Below are 22118 nucleotides of genomic sequence, written 5' to 3'. Positions count from 1 at the left end.
TAAATGTGTGACAAAAGTCAGCTTTTTAAAACAAGTTGGTAAATTATAAAGGACAGAATGCAGAATTCAGAACAAGAGTAAATCAGCAAATTTAGTTAATGTTTTTCTTTGATTACTGTTTTTCACAGGGGCAAAAGGTTATATTTGAATTGCAGACCTGCTTTGGCTTTTTATTTGCTCAAACACACATGGGGCCAGTCTAAACAGGTGTGCTCTAACTGGTAAGACCTATGAAGTGTGTCTGAATAGTTAGAACTAGGTTAAACAAAATGTTTAATGTAAAATTTGTGTTACTTTTGTTATTTTTGTTACTGGCATATGTTGGCAGAAGATGGAATACAGTCTCTCTCTTTTTACAGTAACATGAAGCTGTTCATTTTAATAACCCTGTTTGGGCTCAGCCTCACACAGCACAACCCCCATTTTAAGCGTGGAAGGACAACAATTGTTCACCTATTTGAGTGGCGCTGGTCTGACATTGCTGCCGAGTGTGAACGCTTTCTAGCTCCAAAAGGGTTTGGTGGTGTTCAGGTGAGTTGAGCTGAATAACAGTGTGTGATCTGAAGTAATTGTTTATATGTGTCCTCAGGATAAAAATTGTCAAACATACATAATTTGTATATTTCGGGTCTATCACTCAGATTTCTCCTCCAAACGAACACATTGTTCTGGACCAGCCATGGCGGCCATGGTGGCAAAGATACCAACCAATCAGCTACGATTTATGCTCCAGATCAGGCAGTGAGGAGGAATTTAAAGACATGATCATCAGATGCAACAATGTTGGGGTAATTTTGGAAAAAAGGCCAATTTTAAGCAGCACCTTGTTATAGATCCTAAGCCATTATGAACACAACAAATAAGTACCAAAAGCTTTTAGTTGCATTATTTTCTACATTGTTATTGGATTTTTACCATTTTCTGAGTTTTGGCACTTCAGAATTAAAGAATTGTAAGTAGTTAAGCTCATTAGGTATAATTGTGTTGAAAGATATTTATAGAAATTGCCATGATTTGTTGTACATACATATTGCCAACAGGTTAATATTTATGTGGACGCTGTCATCAACCATATGTGTGGAAGTGGTGGTGGAGAGGGAAACCACTCCTCATGTGGAAGCTGGTTCAGTGCCAGCAAAAAGGACTTTCCAAGCGTCCCGTACTCTGCTTGGGACTTCAATGTGAACAAATGCAGAACGAGCAGTGGTGACATAGAAAACTATGGAGATATTTTTCAGGTAAAACATTCTTAAATCATTTTTCAATTAAAAAACTATTTAAAATATCCACTTTAAGTATCTACTATCTTAAAGTGACTAATATCCTGTTGTGTAGGACAGGATATTAGTCACTAACACAACTGCTTGAACATTTTACTTTAAAATACAAAACATTTATTACGCTTTCATTAATACAATAAAGTTGATCAATTCTATATTATTTTGTTAACACTAATTAGGTTCTTTTAGATGGAATAATAACATAAGCACTGGTTGTCTTAGGTGCGAGACTGCCGTCTGGTCAGTCTTTTGGACCTTGATTTGGAGAAAGACTACGTCAGAGGCAAAGTGGCTGAGTACATGAACAAGCTAATTGATTTAGGTGTAGCTGGATTCCGAGTGGATGCCTGCAAGCACATGTGGCCAGGTGACCTGGAAAATGTTTACGGTCGTCTTCAGAACCTCAACACAACGTGGTTTCCCAGGGATTCCAAACCTTTCATCTTTCAGGAGGTAAAATTTATGTAATGGATTTTTTTTTTCTTAAATGAAGAGATATTTAAAATGTCTAATAATGTCACATAGTATATATTGTGTTTTGTGTTGTGGCTAAGTAGTGTAAAGTACAGTAGTTGCCTCCTCATAGATTTAATCTTTTTTGCATATTTTGTCAAACTTAAATGTTTCAGATAAATTAAATATCACAGTACTCTAGTCTACTAGAGCAGTGTAATATAAAAGGTTGCTAGGAAGAAAGATTCACTGTCACACATTTAAAAACACTCCTTAGGACATAAGAGTATCACTGACTCAGTTTATCAGATCTTCAAAGAAACAGCAGCCTGAGGTCTTGAGTACAAACACAAGATGAAGTGAGTTCAAATTGTGAGAAAGTGCATGCAAATGGTTTGCATCTTAAATATTGCTGCCAGAAAAAAGATACTTTTATGAAAGCTTCACTCTTCAATGGACTGGGTAAGCTCTAGCAATATTATTTGTTTAAAATAAACACATAAGACATAAAACAGGCTACAATAAGAACCATAAGAAAAAGAGGGAAAACAAGATGACATGCAAAATTCAGGAAGCAGATGTACACATGAAAACAATTATGGGATGGCTAAAACATTTAGCAAAATATAAAAACATGACATTTATGATCCATCCCTAAAAATTACTGACACTTTACTGAGACTTTCACAGATGTATCCTAGAGTTTTGTATTTGTTTCAACAAAATAAGCAAAAACATATTTCTTAAGAGAAAATCTAAATGTTTTGTTGTATTTGTGACTTGGGATAGTCAGACTGAACCATTTCTGGTGTACATGTTAATTTTTCTTTTTCCCTTGGCCCTAGGTTATTGATTTGGGAGGTGAGGCCATCTCTTACACTGAGTATGTCCATCTGGGCAGAGTGACAGAGTTCAAATATGGTGCAAAATTAGGAAAAGTCTTTAGAAAGTGGGATGAAGAGAAACTGTTTTACACAAGGTATGTTTATTTTGGCAGATCTGCCAGCATTAAAAATCCTGATGTCCCCTTATGAACTTTTAAATACAATTTTCTTGATTCTGAAATGGCATTGATGTACAACTCCTTCTTAAGTCAATCAGCTGTGATGATGAACAAATATGTTTTGCTATGCAAATGAGCAGCTTCTGCTAAGGACTAGAGCAATTATGTTCTGGCACATGCAGGAAAGGATATCTTAAGATGAAATCCTAATTGTGTGCTCGATCAAGACTGCATTCAGAATTAAGGTAGTTGGGCCATGATGCGGAAATAGAAACCTGTATTTGTACCAGTCATTCAAATAATTTGTGTTTTTGTGCATGTGTTTATATGCAATAATTTGCCACCTTCACCTGAAGTTGCAAGGTTATTGGAATTGTGGGAATGGAGGAAAGTTTGTAGCACCTCACACCTAACAGCAGCAAACAGTAATAATAAATATCTCTTGAAATAGTTTATTGCAGTAATATGACTAAAAATTTTCTGGTATTTTTTTAAGAATGTTTTTGTTTTATTATTTTTATCTTTTTCATCATCTACAATGTTTCTATATCTTGTTTCCAGGACCTGGGGAGAAGGGTGGAGCTTCATGTCTGATGGCAATGCTGTTGTCTTTGTTGATAACCACGATAACCAGAGAGGTCATGGGGCAGGTGGCTCATCCATCATAACTTTCTGGGACTCCAGACTCTACAAGATGGCAGTCGGGTACATGCTTGCTCACCCCTATGGAGTGACAAGGGTTATGTCTAGCTACAGCTGGAACAGAAACTTTGTGAATGGAAAAGTAACGTCTGCCAACCTTTAAGTATCAAGCGTTTTCCAGAGGCTTTTATGTTTTACCTGTTTTTCAAAACCAATAGGATCAGAATGATTGGATGGGCCCTCCAAGCAACACTAATGGATCCACCAAGTCTGTTTCTGTTAACCCAGATCAGACATGTGGAGACGGATGGGTGTGTGAGCACAGATGGCGTCAGATCACGTAAGTTCTTAGAGGAAGCTGCCAACCTTTCACCAAAACATGACCAAATTTGGCTTACTTTTACAGATTATACAAAGAAAGTTTTACCTGGTAAATAATTCTATATATATGTTTTTTACATCTGCTTTGAAGAAATATGGTAATTTTCCGTAATGTGGTCAATGGACAGCCTCAAACCAACTGGTGGGATAACCAGAGCAACCAGGTTGCCTTTGGACGTGGTGATCGTGGTTTTATAGTTTTTAACAATGATGACTGGTAAGGACTGAAATTCTGCTTTTCCACTCCTTCACAGACCAATATATATACAAGAATTGGATTGAAAGTGGATCCATAAAATTATCTTTAGTTGTTGGAAAAACTACTATAACGGGAACAGTCAGGCATTACTCTGACATGAAAAAGCCTTTTCCTCAAATCATTTCAGTTTTGGCTTTCATTAGCTGTAAGCCATATTCATCCAAAGGAACTGTAATGAACACTTGGAATATGTCACTAATACAGTTACTGAAATAAAGTAACTTTTCAAATTTATTCTGATTTGAGGTGCATTTCCATTCTGAAATGATGAAGGAAAGAAAAAGAAATGTACAAAATGTTAAACTACACTACATATTATATTATGGTTGCTCTCATGTCACCCTGTCTTTGCCTTTAGGACCCTTAATGTGACCCTTAACACTGGTATGTCAGGTGGCACATACTGTGATGTTATTTCTGGTCAGAAGGAAGGCAACAACTGCACTGGAAAGCAGATTCTTGTTAGTGATGATGGGCACGCCCACTTCAAGATCAGCAACTTAGACGAGGACCCCTTTGTTGCTATTCATGCTGAATCCAAGATTTGATATGTAATGTCAGTATTTAATCATTTCATGTTTACTGATCCATCAGCAATATTCCTCAGAGTGGCACACATTTATTTGCTTTATTTCTGAGTGCAAATGTTCAATAAAAAAGTGAGAACAAAACAATATAAAATAGTTTGTATTATTTCAACCGTCTCACACTAAAAAAGTGAGACTGTTTAACTTGTTGACTTGATGAATTCAAGAGGCCAGTATTATCAGATACGGTTTTTGTTTGAACCTGAAAATATATTAAACATATTAAAAATGAGTTTAAAGTATTTTAATACATGTGTCAACATTTTAATTGACGTATATATGTTGCAATAAAGAACAAAACATGAAATGCTTTTATTTAAATTTAGACATCTACCCTATATAAAAAGGAACAACTTTTATCCAACATCCCCAATTTCTACTTATGTATGCACAGACATTACATATCACAATACACATAAAATCCAATTTCGTTTCAATCGTAGCATAAATTAACTGCATTCCTCACGCTGTAGTCCGCAGCTCAGCATTTGTCTATCTACATGTATAAATATGTCACCTTTTTGGTTTTCATCCTAAAAATTTGAAAGAAATACACTTCTTAAAATGAAAATTCACTATCTAAACCCAATTCATGCTTTTGGATTGCAAGGTTTCTGGAGGGTGCAATGCGGGTACATCCTGAACAGGTCGCCCTTCATAACTACCGTAATAGTGATTTTCTTTTTTTAAACAGGAGAAAAAAGATCTATCAAATAAATGTAATTGTCAGTGTATCCAACGTCTGAAGAGAGAATATCACATTCAAAATGAATGGAGCTTTTTTACAAGTAATTATTTTTTTCAATTTGAATGTTATCAACATAACTGGCATAATTTGCCTGTTAAAGTATGGAACTTTTCTAAGACTGGCAGATGATATCTGGCTCTTGTAAGTTTAAGACAAATGGGAGCTGCACCAAGCTACATTCCTGAGGAGACGGGGCCTCCTAGTGGCATGAATTTGTATTGAAACTAAAAGTTTCTCTCCTGATTCAACATGATCAAAGCACGCATTTTCAAAGGCAAGAACAGAAATTACAACAATGTAATGGTTAGACAAAAATTTAAACAAGAAAAATCTTAATGATAAAGTAAAGGAAGAATACATGTCTTCCAGTGAAGATTTGAAAGGAAGTATAGCTGAATCTGTTATAAAAACTGTTTTTATAAAAAATTTTATGACTAAATGATTTAGTTTTTTTTTTTAAACCCAAACTGCTCTTAGGAAAGGAGCTATATAGTTTTGCCCAAACATTTGGTCCCACAGATTCAAACAAAAATGATTTATTGTAGGAAAAAGAAGGAAGTGGACTATTGAAAATATGCAAACAAACAAAATATGTTATCTCGCTACACCTTTAAGCTTGATCTGTGTTAGCTGGTCCATGTTAAATATGTGCTCAAAAGGAAGCTAGATCACACCTGCAATTATTTTTCTATTGGTTATCAATTGATTGCTGATTGGCTATCAGCAATCAAGAATAATGTGACTAAAAACATCTAAATTTAAAGTGACCACCAAATGCACTTTTCATTTGTAAACTAAAAGGCCAGGGAGAAGGAACAGCTTGACCTCACCTGTACAGAATACAGAAGACACACCTGCTCCTAAAAACATTTAAGAACACTACTATAATGCATGATTTTAAATTTAAAATCATGACAAGTTGTCATATAGTTACGTCCTCCTATGATTTTTAAAAATTCAGTGCACGACATCCTGTTCTTAACCACTAAACACATTCTCAACCTACAGCATAAAATTATCAGTAAAAATTGCCAAACACAAAACTAATAAGCTCCTAGTGATTTAAAAACATAGATTTTGCCAGATCAATGTTGATGTAAATATCTTTATATTTGATTATGAATACCAGCATATTTATCTTACTTGTCAACTCCACTGCTATGGAGAAAGAACAGTAAATTTCTTGTTATCCTCCAACCTTTTAAAAATTAAGAACCTGGTTGAATGTAAAACTTGATGTTCCCACATGATTTTTCTTTTTATCTAAAATTGCTCTGATACACAGTTAGTTCACATGTAAAACAGCAAGTTTCACATGTGAAGCATCATGGGACTGGACAAGAACAGTGACCAGAATGTTCACTAAAACCCAAGTATCACTTCAATAATCCAGTTATGTGTTTTTTATTTTTTTATAAAAGCCACTCTACATGTCTGCCAGTTTAACCTTTTTTGGGGTTAAAAACCTAACCCAGTTTGCTGGGTCATTCCTGGAAGTGTGTAATAATATTGTAATCCCTCCCTTCTAAGCTGTCAAGGGTCAGTGAGTGTCCTGAATGAAGAATGTGCTTTCTGCAGATGTCCTTCCTGCATTGTGTATTTCCACTCCACTGGGACAACTGCTCGCCATCACGTTGCAGCCACTTCAGTTTCACCTCAGTGCCGTGCTGGCACCCCTCATCCCTCCATCCTCACAATTCCTCACTCTCTGCTGCCTGTCTTCCTGTCCCATCAGCCTCTCTCTCTTTCCCTCTCTCTCTCGGTGTCTCTCCGTCTCCACCTTCCCGGCCCAACTGCTGAGCTTCTGTCAGCAGATCTGGACCAGTGACACTGGAGCGCCAGCCACCAGAGGTGAGACTGCAAAGGTGATACCTGCCAGAACATTCAGCTCATCCCAGTTGTCATGACAACGGTGCACATGGCTAAGAAAAATGAGGATCTCTTGACAGCCTAATAGAAAGAGAAAGGGCTGTGGGGGAGAAGGGGAACAAACATGTAATATTGAACATAAAACGTTTAAGAATGGATAAAATGTAGTTTGTAGTTTGAGCCCTTGCAATATATTTAGTTCCTCTAGTTTAAAAAAATGCATAGAGAAAGCATTAAAAAACATACTTTGTGCCTTATTACATTAGACCTGAAAGTATCTTAGACATTGTGGCGTTTTAAATGAATGAGGGAAAACAGTAGGTCAGACAATGAGCGCAGAAGAAATGGCTGAAGGAGACTTTTGCACTAGACAAACCTCAACACGTTGCAGATGCTAAATTATTGACCTCTCCTTCATCTTTCGGTCTGGCAACTGTGCAGACCTGTATCCTCAGATTAGCTACAGAGATGTCAGCATCGCAGACCAGCTTCTTTGCTCCTGTCATCCTCACTGATGCTTTCTGACATGGCTGTCAACGGTGTCCCCATCCTGTTTTATATTTCATATGGTGCACCAGACCTGTCTCGAATGAGGTAGTCATCAACCTAAAGATAAATGCATGTTTAAAGTTTACTGTACTCAGCTTTTTCTTAAAGGGGAAGATAAGATGATATTTCTAAACCCTGAAAAGACTGTTTAGTAAAATACATAATCAACATAACATATGCACAATCATGTGTTATTGTGCATATGATACATTTACAAAAAATTGTAATACTTGTTTCTTTGATAATAACTGAGTCAAATGGAAAATATGAAATATGAGAGCTTAACTTATGGTATTTGTGCACGGTCCTACATTTTCAACATGCAGCTGTCATAGACAAAGCATCAAGCGTCAAGACTTGTACTGTATGGCTTGTCTGATTTCAGATAGAGATCTGATTTTTCTTCACTAGGGGGCAGTGTTGAAGCAAAATCTGTGAAGTCAAACTTTTCCTAAAACAAAATAAAAAGTCTCTGCCCATTTTGAGAAGCCTGAAATCTATAATGCGAGAGTATTAGTCATAGTTGATGATTTGAACATTGAAGTTTCATCTTGTGTGTTGTCAGTGACAAGGGACATGTGTAAAACTTTTCTATTACTGTCTGTTGAGCGTATAAGTGAAGCACAAGTAGCATTACACATTCACATTACAATGTCCATGTAATTTGGTTAAGAAAATAATAGGGACATGATATTTCTAGAAGCAAGAGGAATGTTTTAAGGATATATTTTGTGTAGTTTTACAAATATGTTCATTTTCAAGACCTTTAATTTGTGGACTTTAACAAGTTTTGTTAACTTTAACAAACACAACTTGAACTTAACAGCTCAAGGTGTATTTTTTTAATTCACCTCAATTAAGTTTATTTCTAGAGCAAATGGCACTGTACAAACAAAAAAGATTCAGTTCATTTCCAGTTATATAAAGCATCATATACATACATTAAAAACATCATCTTTTTAATGTGTACAATTCCAATCCAGTCATGCAGACAGATTTAATGAAATACAGTCAAATTTGGTTCTTAATTGTAATACAAGAAAAACTGGTCATAACTGTTCTGTGAAAGAGTAAGGTGTGTGTGGGTAAGTGGGCAAACGCCCAGTGCGGCATCTTGTGGGGGCGGCATGAAACATACAGTCACAGTCCAATGGAATGATTTCAAAAAAATATTCATATGTTGGAACGGTCCAGTCAAAGTCCAGACCTAAAGTCCATTCCACAGTTTGAAGATTGACATTCATACACTCTCCAACCATTATGATAGAGATTGAAGTATTTTCCGAAGTAGAATGGGGAAAGGTTTTTTTCTCTAGATGTAAAAGATTGATAGATACACGACTCAAAACAACAATAACAAAAACTCTCATAAATCTGCAGTTCTAATTGCAACAAAGTTGGCTCTGCACTGTGTTAGGAGTGAATTCTGAAAATGATGCATTGTTTTTCTTCCACTTCAAAATTAAGCTATTTTGAGCTGATCAAAAACATGAAGTTCTGAAAAAGTTTGTGGTTGCAACAAAATGTGAAAACAGTCATTTTGAAAAGTAGTGTAAATTCCAGTATTTATTTTGCCATTATTGTTTAACTAAAATACAAATATCTGATAAATCTAAAAAAAAAAAAAAATGTGTTTGTTAATGATCATCTGCTTTAGGGGTTTTCCATCAGATAGAAATGTATTCATTTTAAGCTGTGAATCACAGTTATTCTTTCCCAACCAGTCAGCTGCCTGTGCAAAGAGCACTTTTAATACCTCCCACCAACAGATACAGGAGCATACAGAGCAATGTGAAGGTTGGCCTTTTGTGTCCCTGTGCATTCTTCGGCTTTATACTTTAATGATATTACTGCCGAGCTAAGTCATCTTTTAAAGCTGGCCCCCCACAAGGTGGCCAGTATTTAAACTAGGGAGTTACTCTGTGTGTGTGTGCATAATCCAAACCCGAGGCATGGTAAATGCAGAGTGTGTGACAAGTCCTAGTTGGCCCTCAGTCTCTGACCAATGCTTTAATATGAATCTGAAATACCACTCTGCCAAACAGGCGCTGAGCACAACTTTGAAATAATTGAGACAAACTCATTCAGTCGCGGCTCATTTAATATAATGAGCAAAGTGAGCTGTTTAATTTGCATACTGATAAGATGCCTCCATAGCATTGCATACCCTCTGCTTACAGATATTCACTGTGGATATATCATGTAATCAGAGCATGGATTTGCTGTACAAACAAACTCAGTGCAAACCAAGGCTTTCATTAGGCCATTGGCAGGTTCTAATCACCTCTAAAACCCATCTGGCTGCAGGTCAACAGATTCCCAATTTCTTGTGCTAAAAATGGATGATTTTCAGGGTTTTAGCCCAACTAAACAGGAAGAAATATCAAAAAAATTTGCTTTGGCAATCAGTTCCAAACATAGATCATGCCTATTTCCGCATCATATATATTTTATGTGCTGGCCTTGGGATCTTATGTAATAACGCCTCTCAGCTCTAACCTTTGTATTCTCTTTATTGATCGTCGTTATTGCTGTGGAAGTCTCCTGCTGCTTGTGTTTGTGCCCTTTCTTCTTTTTCTCATTCCATCAATTTCCAGTCTCACATGTGCCCTGCACATTGTTTGCACAAGCAGACATCAAAGCATTTAGGGTAGCGCCAATGACTGGTCTAAAGAACCTTTCCCTGCCTGTAACTCTGGGTTTTGCAGGATGTATTGGTCAGGCGCGAGCCGCATCGTTTGGTGTCAGAGCGTTCAGACCGCTAAAGGAAGAGTTGCTTAAAGGGAGCAGATGGTGACATGAATAGTGCAGCAGGTCCCGTCCACCCTCGCCCATTGACTTGCGTGCAGCACATTACTTCAACAAACGCTCCTCATAATTGATGTGCTGGCGTAGCCCCTTCATGACTGGATTCTGCAGAGTGGCAGAATCATTAGGACATTACTGCTGACATTACTGACATACTCACTGCTCTGTAGTGCTGTTTCTGGGACTACCTCAAAAGTTGTAGACACTTTAAAGAAGCTATTTATAACATCAGTTTAAAACTTTTCTTTTTCAGTTGTATTCAAACTTGTGACTCACAACAGTGGTGTTTCGTTTAAATGACCAAAATCAAGACGAAGGCTGCTGATGTTAGAATAGATATGTTAGTACTCTTCTACATCAACGGATAACACTGTGGCCGCCAAAGATAATATGAAAACACGGCAATCTTAAAAGCAAAGACTAATGACACCAACATGAGTTCATAATGTAAATATGTATATTTACATTTATTTTATTCAGTCAGGAGAAATGTCAGAGCAGGAGTTAAAAACTAAAAAAAATGGAACATTTTGAGATATTAAAAAGCGCTCTGTGCCAGCCCGGTAATTCAGATCACTGGAAAAATTGACCACAAAATGTTGAGATTCTGGCCACCATCGTTACTTTAATATACACAAGCATTCACTAAGGCCAATTATTTATTCAAGTTTCATACATTAAATAATATAGTTATGGCTATGAAAAATAATATTTCCCATTTAAAATTTCTTGACTTAGATTAACATCTCTCTGTGTGAAACAAGGTCTTGACACATTTTATTGTTTTCTTTTTACAACATAAGCACTTCTTTTTTCAAGAGATATTTGGAAAGCTACATGAGTCCCTGTTGGTCAACCAGGCATTGCAGAAGGGGGAAATCCAGCGAAGCGCCTTAATTATAGATACCAGCCCTGAGCAACTTAAAACATTAAAATTATATGGCTTGATCTAAGACAGATAACGTCATAACCTGTTTTCAGAGCGAGGCTGCTCAGTGTGTCACCAATTTACTCCCATTTTAATTTTCAATAACAAATCTAAAAGGTTTGTGGGAAAAAAAGCACAGTAAAAGCTTCTTATCTAATGCTATTCTTTTAGCATCAGTATTTGGCAGTCTGCTAAATTAAGTTTACAACAACCGTCTTAAGCATATATTCACCACTGGCATAGACACACAGCACATACTTTCACAGAGAGAAAGTACTTAATGATGTGACAAAGCATGAGCCATCTGTCATAAATAAAGCCAAGAAAATTCAAATCATTGTTGTGAATATGTAAATCATCTGTATTATTTTTTTTTTAAAGGGATGCAATATTGACAGTTTTTATGGAGTGACAGCAGAATATTATGAAATGTGTATTTTATTTGGATGTAAAAACAGCCAATGTCTTCTTGGGCTACTCGGCATAAATTTATCTGACCTTAGTTTTATTTAGCCCGAGGTTGACATTTAGTCTTTATAGAAAGCGCTTTAGACACATTTGAAAACAGAAAGCCACGAGGCGTTCATGACCTAAACTAGGACTTCGGCTCAGAAATTTGAGCTCACAATAGTGACAGTATTTCTATTACTGCAGAGCTGCTCAGAAATGAATGTCGATAAAATCGAGATTTTAAAGAAGTATGTGAACTTTTGTTTTCTCAGGTGGAAGGACCACAAATCTTCAAATAATTTTAAAATAAAAATCTCTAAGAGACAACCCACATGAAAACTCAACCTTTATGTGAAGCTTCTGTTGCTCAAAATAATCTTTGTTTCTTAATCTTATCCAAGACAAAGTAGGCAAGTAAAACTGTAAAAAAATTATATATATATATATATACTGTATATATGTCCTATACTATATCGACAGACTACTAGTAGCATTCTTGTGGACTGATGTCAGAATGGCTTTAAAAACTCAGCTCTACACAGTTTGTCGGTTGTTTTTTTTTTTTGGCTCCATCAGAACTTAGTTACACAGAGCCGCTGTCCAGCACTATTGCTGGAGGGGGTAGTGGGATATTTTGGGAAACAGTATTCTGCATTCATGCTGAGTTATAGTCACAGGCAGAAATTTCATTTCAGTGCAGGGAAGAGAACAATAAACAGGGAAAAAAAATTATCAAGCGAAAATGTCTAGAGGGACACTGCTTCAATAGGATTAACATCATCTGTGGCGCCCCTGACCCCCTGTGCTGTCATTTTAAGTTTTTCTTTGTGCCTCTGATCCTTCCACCTCTCCTCGAAATAAACACACACCACACAACAACGAAGCCACAGCTTTTGTAAATATAAAATCTCTGTTTTCTACAGCCATGATAAAAGATTAACAAATTTACCAGAATCTCTCATCCTCATTCTGACTTGTGTCCTTGATCAGGGTACAATGTTTTGATGCACTGAACAACAGCCTATCTTTGCAGTGTCAATACAGCAAATGCCACAGTTATAATTCAGACAATTTTTTCAAATTTCTGCTATTACATTAGAGTTATACTTTCCAGACTATGCAGATTTAAATGCTTTTTGGTTTTGTACAAGGCTACAAAACATTGGACATGATTTCAATCTGCCTTTCCAGTGTTAGCTTAGGCAAGTGTGTCAGAAATCTGACCTTAAACGTTACAAATTACGTTATTAAAAACAATTAGGAGATGCAACAATTGTATTTCAAAGAATAGATTATCATTACTGCAGGTTCCTTGCCTCTGATGAATTTTCAGTAATATAATAAGAATCCTCCCAACTTCTCACATTGCTCCTTCAGTGTTAACCGGAAAATTTTCGTTTTTTTCCCAATGAAAGCAACCCACATATTAATACACTGAAATATCCCGTGTCTATGCCAGTTGAACAGAACATTCTGTTTAGATTCTTCCTTCATATATACACTGAAAACAAATATTTTAGCTAGTCTTGTCTGCATCATTATAAATATCACGTAGTGCCCAAGATTCAAGTTCTGACTTTGGAGGTTGGGATATTTTAAAAATAGCTATAGTTTTGGTGATTGATTAGATTATGATTAACCAACTGAGCGTTAACTTTTCTGTCAGCATATATTTTAGGAGTGAGCATGAAAGATAGTCTAAGTCCATCCAAAGAAGCCGAATGCATTATTAAAAACTAGAACTATGATGTGAAATTTGAACTATTGCATTCAATACCAAATATTGTATCTTTTGTAATTGCGAAATTACATTAATTTAAATTGCAGTCGAGTTGTCATTCAAAATGTTATGCAGCTGGAAAAACACTTACTACCAATGTTTTTTCTCAGTACCACCAAAGGCAGCCAAAGCACCAGCGGTATTTAAACTGTAGGTTACAAATCATAGATTTAGGAATTAAATTATGTAAAAGATAGAGGAGATGTGTATACACACAGAGCAGGAAGAGACCAGTGCTTTTTTCAAAAAGTTTGACTCATCTACCATCTTTTTGTCTCCACCTTTAGCACTGAACTGGGGAATTCCAAACCTTCAACATTTTCATGAATTTAATCACGAGTTTTTACTCTTAAAAACTAAGTCTGTTCCATTAAAATGGAACAGACAGAACCTTTCCTCAATCCACTCAGTTTCCAGCTTGGTTTGTTCAACTTCTAGCGATTTTGTCTTAATAAAAAGAGATGTAGCAGTAGTAGTCTTTGTTTGTGCTCCTAATTCCCCCACTCACTCTTACTATGGTCAAAGTGAGCTGCAGATAGTTCACCTCACAAATAAACACTTTGATACTCTGACACCCTGAAGGGATCTTTTCTCCAGTCTTTGCACTAACAGCTACTTGTTGTTGCTCAGAACCACCTATTTCCCATTTGTGTAACAATATTTGAAAAATACTGTTAGTTTATTTATTTACCTTTTTAAACTCTTATTTTTTTCTGCCTTTTATATTTTGCACTTTCATTTTCTTTGGTTTTCCTCCCATAGTTTCCAAATATTCAGCAACTGTTGTTTACAAAGAATGTCCTTTTAACAGCCATGAATGTTAAATTAGCATACAACTTTACTACCAGTAAAATTGAACAACATATTAGTTGGTTCTAATAGATTGTCACTCAGTGCAAGAGAATGCAAGACAATGAGTCTGGAGACAAAGCAACCTCAAGGGGAGTCGTCACATTTCCGATAGATATTCATGAGTTTTTTTTTACTTAAATCTGCATGGAGGAAGACAACGACAGGCAACTGGTCCTTTCAAGGTGAAGCGCAAGGAAGATTTTATTTATACTCAACTCCCGCGCTCTCTCCCACCCCCACCCCCACCTCACCTCCACACCCTCTCTGCCTTCTTTGTCTTGTCTCCCTGGGGAGCCATGGCGGCTGTGACCCAGAAAGCTGACTTGCCCAGACTGAGGAGAGCTGGAGCAACAGGGGGAAGCTGGCCACCTTCGTGGTCACCCAGACAGAGAAGCTCATAGACAGAAGTTGTGCTTTCTATTCGCTGCAAATGCACACACTTTCCCTGAGTGCTTGTTGACCTTCATGGACAGCAGAACAATTTGGTGGTCAAAGAAAACAAAAAAAAATTTGACTTTGTAAAAACAGAAATCAACATTGAATCATTAGTTTATTAACTCAAAAGGTTGCTATTTAAGTTTTTTTTTCTTCCCTTTTTTACTGCTATCAATTCAAAAAAAGGGGGGACGGGATAAGTGGCAGGTCTTCTCCTCTGTCTCCTTCTATTCTACCAAGGATTGATTAGTTGAGGGCGAGACTGACGTGTCAACGACAGCTACCCAGCACAGTGAGATCCGTTTGGTCAATGCACCCTGACAGCTCGCTGACAACCCCAATTTCCCGATGAGCTGCCCCTGCTGGCTGTTTTAAGAGCAAAACGTACGGAATCCTCCACACCAGCCCTTTCCCATCCTGTTGCCTAATTTCTTTACATCACATGTCACCTGATTACACGGCTGTTCACCTTTTCACGTCAGCAGACGGAGAGAGGTTTAATGACCGAGGGGCTGAAAGTGCTTTGGCGGTCCCCTCATGTGTATGTAATAGTCAAAGAGAAATGGAATGGGGTGATTGTTTATGTATACGTAGATGCTTCTGCAGCGGGCAACACAATCTCTGTATGTTCACATGCATGCCGGCTGTATCAATTCTCATTTGGAAGACAACTTGCAGACTTGGACAGCACTATAAAAGTGTACTTACTGAAGTAGCCATAACTCTTGAACACTTTGAAACGTTACAACAATAAACCAACAAATTTTTGGAGGTTTGATGTACAGGACGAACACAAAGACCATACATTTTCCCAACCCCAAAGAAAAAATATTGCAAACAATGTATTATCTATACTATTACTTTCTATGCTATTACTTTCTTAATGTCACATAAGGAGTTGAAATGGAATGAATACTTTTATAAGTCACAGTTTGATAAAACCCTTTCTGCCGTTTGTCCTGTGAGTTTTCACTGTAAAATACAGGCACACAAATAATGGAGATAAGAGTTCTTCTACTAATAGATTTTACATAAAAATATATCAATAATTTTGCAAAAGGAGTTAGCTTATTGTATGTGTTTCTACAAGATCATCTTGACCAACAGCCACTAAAGGTCAGCTCAACCGTAATTTTCAGTAAACTAAGAAAACATTTTTCAAGCATGTTTGTGTAGTTTATTTTACAGCTGAATTAAAAAACAGACACAAATGTAATTTAATAATGTAACCAAACAGACTTTTTCCCCACCCTGAGCTTTGGGTCAGATGAAAATTACCACAATCTGAACACAAAAACACTTCTGGGCCTTCCTTGTTTTAATGGGAATGAATTCACTTCGTGCCGTATAATGAGAGTCAGTATGGGGTCCATATGGTTACACCAGGGCTGGGTACGAGCGGAGATGGGAAGACAGGAAGGGGGTAATGCACATTTTAATGAGATGCGAGTCTCTGCGGCGCACCTGTGCTCCAATGATCTGTGAGGACTGCTCACTCGAGCCTGGAGTTGCATGAGAGCAGAACCGCAAAGAAAAAAATCCTAAAAGTGCCTAATTCTTAATATTGAGTCAAAAACAAATTAAACAAATGCAAACAGTTATAAACACCTCCATCTTATTGTTAGCACTATTAACTATCCTTTGACCTTGATTAATTTTTTTAGATTAACATAAAAACCTCTAATGTCGTGCAGATGGCCGCCCTAAATCTTCCAGTTACAAAAATGTCTCAGTTTTTATGAATGCATTTTATAGTAATGATCTTTCTTTTCTAATTTAAAAATTAAAAACGGTGTTTACAAACAAGTCATGATTTGTTCACTATAAATAAAGATTATTGTGTTGAACGTAAATCTGTGTTTTTGTCATTGAAAAATTGCAAATGTGCAAGCTTTTTTCAAGAGTGTACCTAAAAGGATATATAAGATATTCTCAGATCAAAATATTGTATCAGACAATCAAAATATGAATTTTGATTTTACATTTTTATTAAAGAAATGTGAACTTTATGAAAAGTTTTTAAAATGACAAACAGGCATTAAATACAGGTTATTTTACTGTAGCCTCAACAGAATGCATATCCAAATTTATCCAATATGACCACATATGACTCTAGTCCTACCATTAAAGCGAAAATGTAGGAACAAATTAAATACATTTTAGTTTGATTAGCACATATGATGGATGTGAAAATTAATTTGACTGACAAATTCTATATTTGATACATATTGAGAATCAGTTTGCTTGATTAAACATGTAATAGAAATTCCTCCTTTAAAACTTTCCTAATTATTGGAAGACCTATTTATATACGTTATTCCACAACAGCATTAAACCCAGTGATTAAAACAAATGTCTCTAATGCTGCTTGCTCGTCCTCTTTCTGCATTTCTGCAGTTTACAATGGCCAACACAGACTGCTAGTCCTTTGTTTTTCTTGTGTTTTCTTTGATGGTCATTTAGCTTTTTGTTCATTGTTGTACAGTTGAATACAGCCCCAAGTGGATTGTGACTCACACAGCGTGTGACTCAACCTGTGTCATCACTCTCTGCTGCAACTAGATGAACGTTTGCCAAATGGCTGACACTGAGCCATTCATATGTACTATGTGCTTGCATGTTGGCAGAGTAGCATTTGGATTACCTATGTCATTTGAGAATGATGGGATTTTTTTAAAACCACATTCTGAATATAGGGACCCCTACAGTAGATTAGGAGAGTGTGTAATCGGTTCTGTAAATGCTAATGAAGTCCTCTTTGTCAGATGAAAGGGAATAATTTATGCCATCAGTGCAGACAAACATGGATATGTGCGCCATAGCGTTGTATCTGTAATTGGTTTGACCTTGATGATTTGAAGGATAAAAGATAAAGTTTCTTGATATTGTGGTATTCAGTTCTTTCACTGAATGGCACCATTTATGCTGCTTTCAGTGGTAGTAGTGGCGGCATGCCAAAATGGGTTAATTATAGTAGTTTGACTTTGAAACTGTCACTTAAGGTTCAACTAGAGTAAAGGCTAAAAAAATAAAAGACTAATTTCCTGTAAGAACCCATCAAAATCACCAGCAACCTGAAGCAGCGTATAGATTCCAGTGCCTTTTTATGTATTTACTTAATTGGTGCATCTCTGTTTTGTAGTGCATCTTTATTTAGCAGAGTTGTGCTCTGATGAACGTGGCACACGATAAGGTTTGGTATTCTGCAGTTTACTCTTTCCCAGAGAGCAGATTTTTATAAGGCTTTGAGAGGAGGCTTTAGTTCAGAGATGTGAGGGAAGAATATGGCTGAATAGGGAGCTGCTGCATGACAATCATGTTAGATGGAGGAATGGTAAGTTTGTGTTGGGCAGCCACGAGAATGTGCAATGCATAGTAAAATAGACAAAGAAGAAAGAAGAATGAAAGCGTAGCAATGCTTAAATCTTGAGTCAAAGATTTTTTTTTGTCAACACAAATGTTGAAATTGGACTTAATTTTGCAGATTTATACAGAACTACAAGTGTATTTATGTCGTCACTCGTCACCTCAAATGTTCCTCTTGTATTTAAGCAAACATACTTCCAATGTAAATGTTCATCTACAGAGCTGTCTGTTTTACAAGTCTCTTCAAATGGCCTCATGGAAGCATTGATTTAGTCATAGCAAGCTCTCATCTAAACTTATTTCAAAACCTAGGAGTCTGCAACCTTGCTAGACTGTTATTGTCTGTCATCAGACGTCCAACAAGCTCATGTAAAGGTTTTTCTCAGGGTCTGAGCAAAAACAGTTTGCAAAAAAAAATGGACTGCTAAGCTTTCATTCCTCTTTGACACACTTACAACATACTTTCAATACACTTTATAATTTTTTGACAGGGTCATGAGAGTCAGCTTTAAAGTTCTTGGTAGTCAGTGGAGTGCGCGCGCACGCACACACAAAACACTGACCAGAAAGATATAGCTACCTATAAAATTTAGATGTTTCAAATATTCAGCATAAAGGGTGCAGACTTTACATTTTTTTGTTTTGACAGTGTACAATGTCCTCTAACATGTGCATCTTATGCAACACACCACCAAAGTTCAGATGGATGTAAGCTGGTTTTGAGTCAAATGTGTTTGGATAAAGTGATCTATTTTCTTCATGTTGTTTTTTAAAATAATTTGATCAGCTCTTAAGTTTGATAACAACTACACAATGGACTTCTTTCACTGAAGACATTATTCTCCAGTTCCTGACTCCATGTTCACAAGATCTTTTCTTTTTGTCCTTGGCTTGATACACGCATTTTGCAAAGACAGATTCATCCCTGGCACACAGAACCCATCTCCCTCCTGAATGGTATGACAGCTGGACATTGCTATGCTGTTTATATTTGCATCAAATATTTTGAACAGATGAACATAGTACTTTCAGGCATCTGAAAATTGCACCCAACTATGAAACAGACATGTGGATGTCCACATTTAATGCAGTTTTGTTGACTTCTCTATGTCACAAGAAATCAGCATATCCGAGTTGCTGTATTATGGGGGCATAGTAAATAAATGGATGGTTATAAATTAACCTATCAAAAGCTTAAAAAGTCATGAGCTCATCACATGGGCTTTCCTAAATTGCTTAAAGGCATAACAATCTTAAGGTATGTAAACTTCTACTTGTTTTTTTGCATTATTCTAGTATTTAGAAGACAATTTTGGTTATCCAAAACTGACCTATAACAAAAAACGTTCTGATTTATTCATTTACTGAATAAATGATGTGCATTTATTCAGTAAATGCACATGTACTTCTTATGATGTGCATCTAAATACGTAGCTTTAACTGGGGGTAGCAAAATTGATTTTAATGATCTTTTGACTATTCCGAATGAATAAGAGCATTTTATCAAGATCGATTCAATTTTGTATGACTCAGTCAAAGGAGTAAAATATTTTCACCACATACGCAGACCCATTTAATACATTTTGTAAAGCCGTTTCATCTGCCATCATTGTAAAACTTGCTTTACGAATGAAAGCCTCTGATGGCATTGTCCACAAATTCTTTAACATAGCTGTTGAAATACATAATGGAGACTCAATATGTAAGATTTTACACTCTGAACATAAACTGCCATAATCTGTGTGCAAAAACCCTCATGAGGAGGAGATTATACGTCTCAGCCAGAAAAGCCATTATGAAACCTATTTGATACAAAAGCAAACATCAATAATTGGGGAATTAAGGATTTTAATTGTGGACTTAAACATGGTAATTGCAAAAGACAAGAGCACAGAGCCACAGCAGCAAATGCTTGACAATGAGAATTTTGTATTGGCAGTGTAATTTAATGCCACTCCCAGCTGAATCTGTGCTGGTACTCTGGGAGCCTCATGCTGCTGATTTTTAAAAGTATCTCTTTCAGACAAATGTTTAGCATATTCAACTACCAAGGATCAATAAGTTTTCCAGGAACAGCATCTCTTCCACCCTGTAATTAATTCACTGATGTTCACCTCTGACTTGAGCAGGAAGGCGCCACCAACGTCACCTGCCTGCTGATGGGACAGAGGTGGACGAAAAGCATACGGCCTATTTTAATACAAGTCATCAAAGCCCACAGTAAAAGATCAAATGTGGCAGCCACATGCTGGACATCCTACCATGACCTTAAAGTGAGACGGTAAATGTTGTGCATGTTGTGGGTTGTGACAAAGGTCAGGGTGTCATTAATCTGTTGCCAACAAGTCAACATTTCCTCTGATGTTTTGTCATGTGGCCATTGAGGCATTTGGAAGGATTTTGTTGTTAATGGATTTGAACAGCTTTTTCTTCTATGTTTTTATTCTTTATCTGGGTTACAGTTTCCAGAAAACACGTATCTGTACACAGGCATAATATGAAATGCCATTCTGAGCAAGGCAAATCTACCTGTAATACAAGAGATGCATCTTTATCCATCAATCGATTTCTTTTTTTTTTTCAGTATGAAGCAGGAACTAAGTACTAAACCCAATGTCACTCACAAATCAAAAATACTCAGTCCCATCTGAAAATCATATAGTCAGATTATCAACAGTTTAATCAACATTATAATAAATAAATTAATTAATTAATTAATTTTCCCCACAGGTTTGGATGCTGTGCTGCTGAGTGTTTTTCTCCAGCCACTTCAAAGACTTTTTGCATTTGTCCTAATGTGCAATTACCATAACATTAAGAAAGTTGTTTACATGTGGGAGCAGCTAATTAAGCTTTTAAAAGCTTGTTAATAGCTGGAGTAGGATCCCAAATCTAAAAGTCCGTACAAATAAAAACATTATTGATGTACAACAAGAGCAAAACGGAAAGCCATAAGGAAGAATTTAAAAGATTCTCTTAAGTCAATTGTCATGGGAAGGTGTGATTAGAGGCAAATAAAGTGGACAAGATTAGAGCAAAAACAGGCACAGCTATAATCTGAGGAGTGCAATATTGTGTGGGTCACTCAATGTGACTGTTGGACCATTTTGCAAGTTACAGAATAAATGGACACAAATGTTCCTTTTCAAGAAACCAGGTAGTTTTTCTAAAGTATAAAGTCTGTTTGTCCATAATGACCATCACCACAGTTAGAGGGGAAAATGGGAACGCTGGAAGTTTGAAAACGCCATCCAAACCGTGAAATGAAAGTGTGGAAGACTGATTTTATGGGAGGATTTTACTGCCAAAGGGATTGGTGAAACTCACAAAGTGGATGAGGAAAAATATTATGTGGAAGTATAAAAGCAACATCTAATGTCATCAGCCATGAAGTTAAAGCTATGGCACAAATGGGTTTTCCAAATGGACCAAAACCCTAAACATACCACCAAACTTCCTTAAGAATGTTAAGATTGAGTGGCCATCATAAAGTCATAATTCCCAGTTTCATTCAATATTTTTGGACAGAGCTGAAAGGGTGTGTCCACAACCTGACCAATAAAAGGAAGAATGGACCAATGTTCAAAGAAATACTGAGAGAAGTTTTTGAAAGTACACCGAAATCCCAGACCCAAGTCATATTTTTGTTAGGAAAATTGTAACAATTACTCAGCAAAGGAGTGTAAACTTCTGAATTCAAAGATCATTTTTAAATCATCATATCATAA

General features: G+C 36.5%; 1 protein-coding gene across 2 annotated transcripts; it reads left to right on the top strand.

The window, feature by feature from the left end:
• Nucleotides 1-168: 168 nt before the first annotated feature.
• Nucleotides 169-8200, top strand: LOC116720890 (alpha-amylase 1-like). Of its 2 annotated transcripts, XM_032564325.1 has the most exons (10): nucleotides 169-221; nucleotides 360-531; nucleotides 642-788; nucleotides 1041-1238; nucleotides 1503-1733; nucleotides 2579-2712; nucleotides 3298-3520; nucleotides 3597-3718; nucleotides 3851-3976; nucleotides 4377-4768. In XM_032564325.1, exons 2-10 carry the CDS (start codon nucleotides 364-366, stop codon nucleotides 4564-4566), a joined length of 1539 nt encoding a protein of 512 aa, XP_032420216.1. In that variant the 5' UTR covers nucleotides 169-221; nucleotides 360-363; the 3' UTR covers nucleotides 4567-4768. The 2 variants fall into 2 exon arrangements, with proteins under 2 accessions (XP_032420216.1, XP_032420217.1); XM_032564326.1 differs by lacking the exons at nucleotides 3851-3976; nucleotides 4377-4768 and adding an exon at nucleotides 6932-8200.
• The last annotated feature ends 13918 nt before the right edge of the window (nucleotides 8201-22118 follow it).

Source organism: Xiphophorus hellerii, chromosome 6, assembly GCF_003331165.1.
Source record: "Xiphophorus hellerii strain 12219 chromosome 6, Xiphophorus_hellerii-4.1, whole genome shotgun sequence".
Classification (NCBI taxonomy): Eukaryota; Metazoa; Chordata; class Actinopteri; order Cyprinodontiformes; family Poeciliidae; genus Xiphophorus; species Xiphophorus hellerii.
The sequence above is the reverse complement of the archived record's forward strand: the minus strand, read 5'-3'. Positions and strand labels throughout refer to the sequence as shown.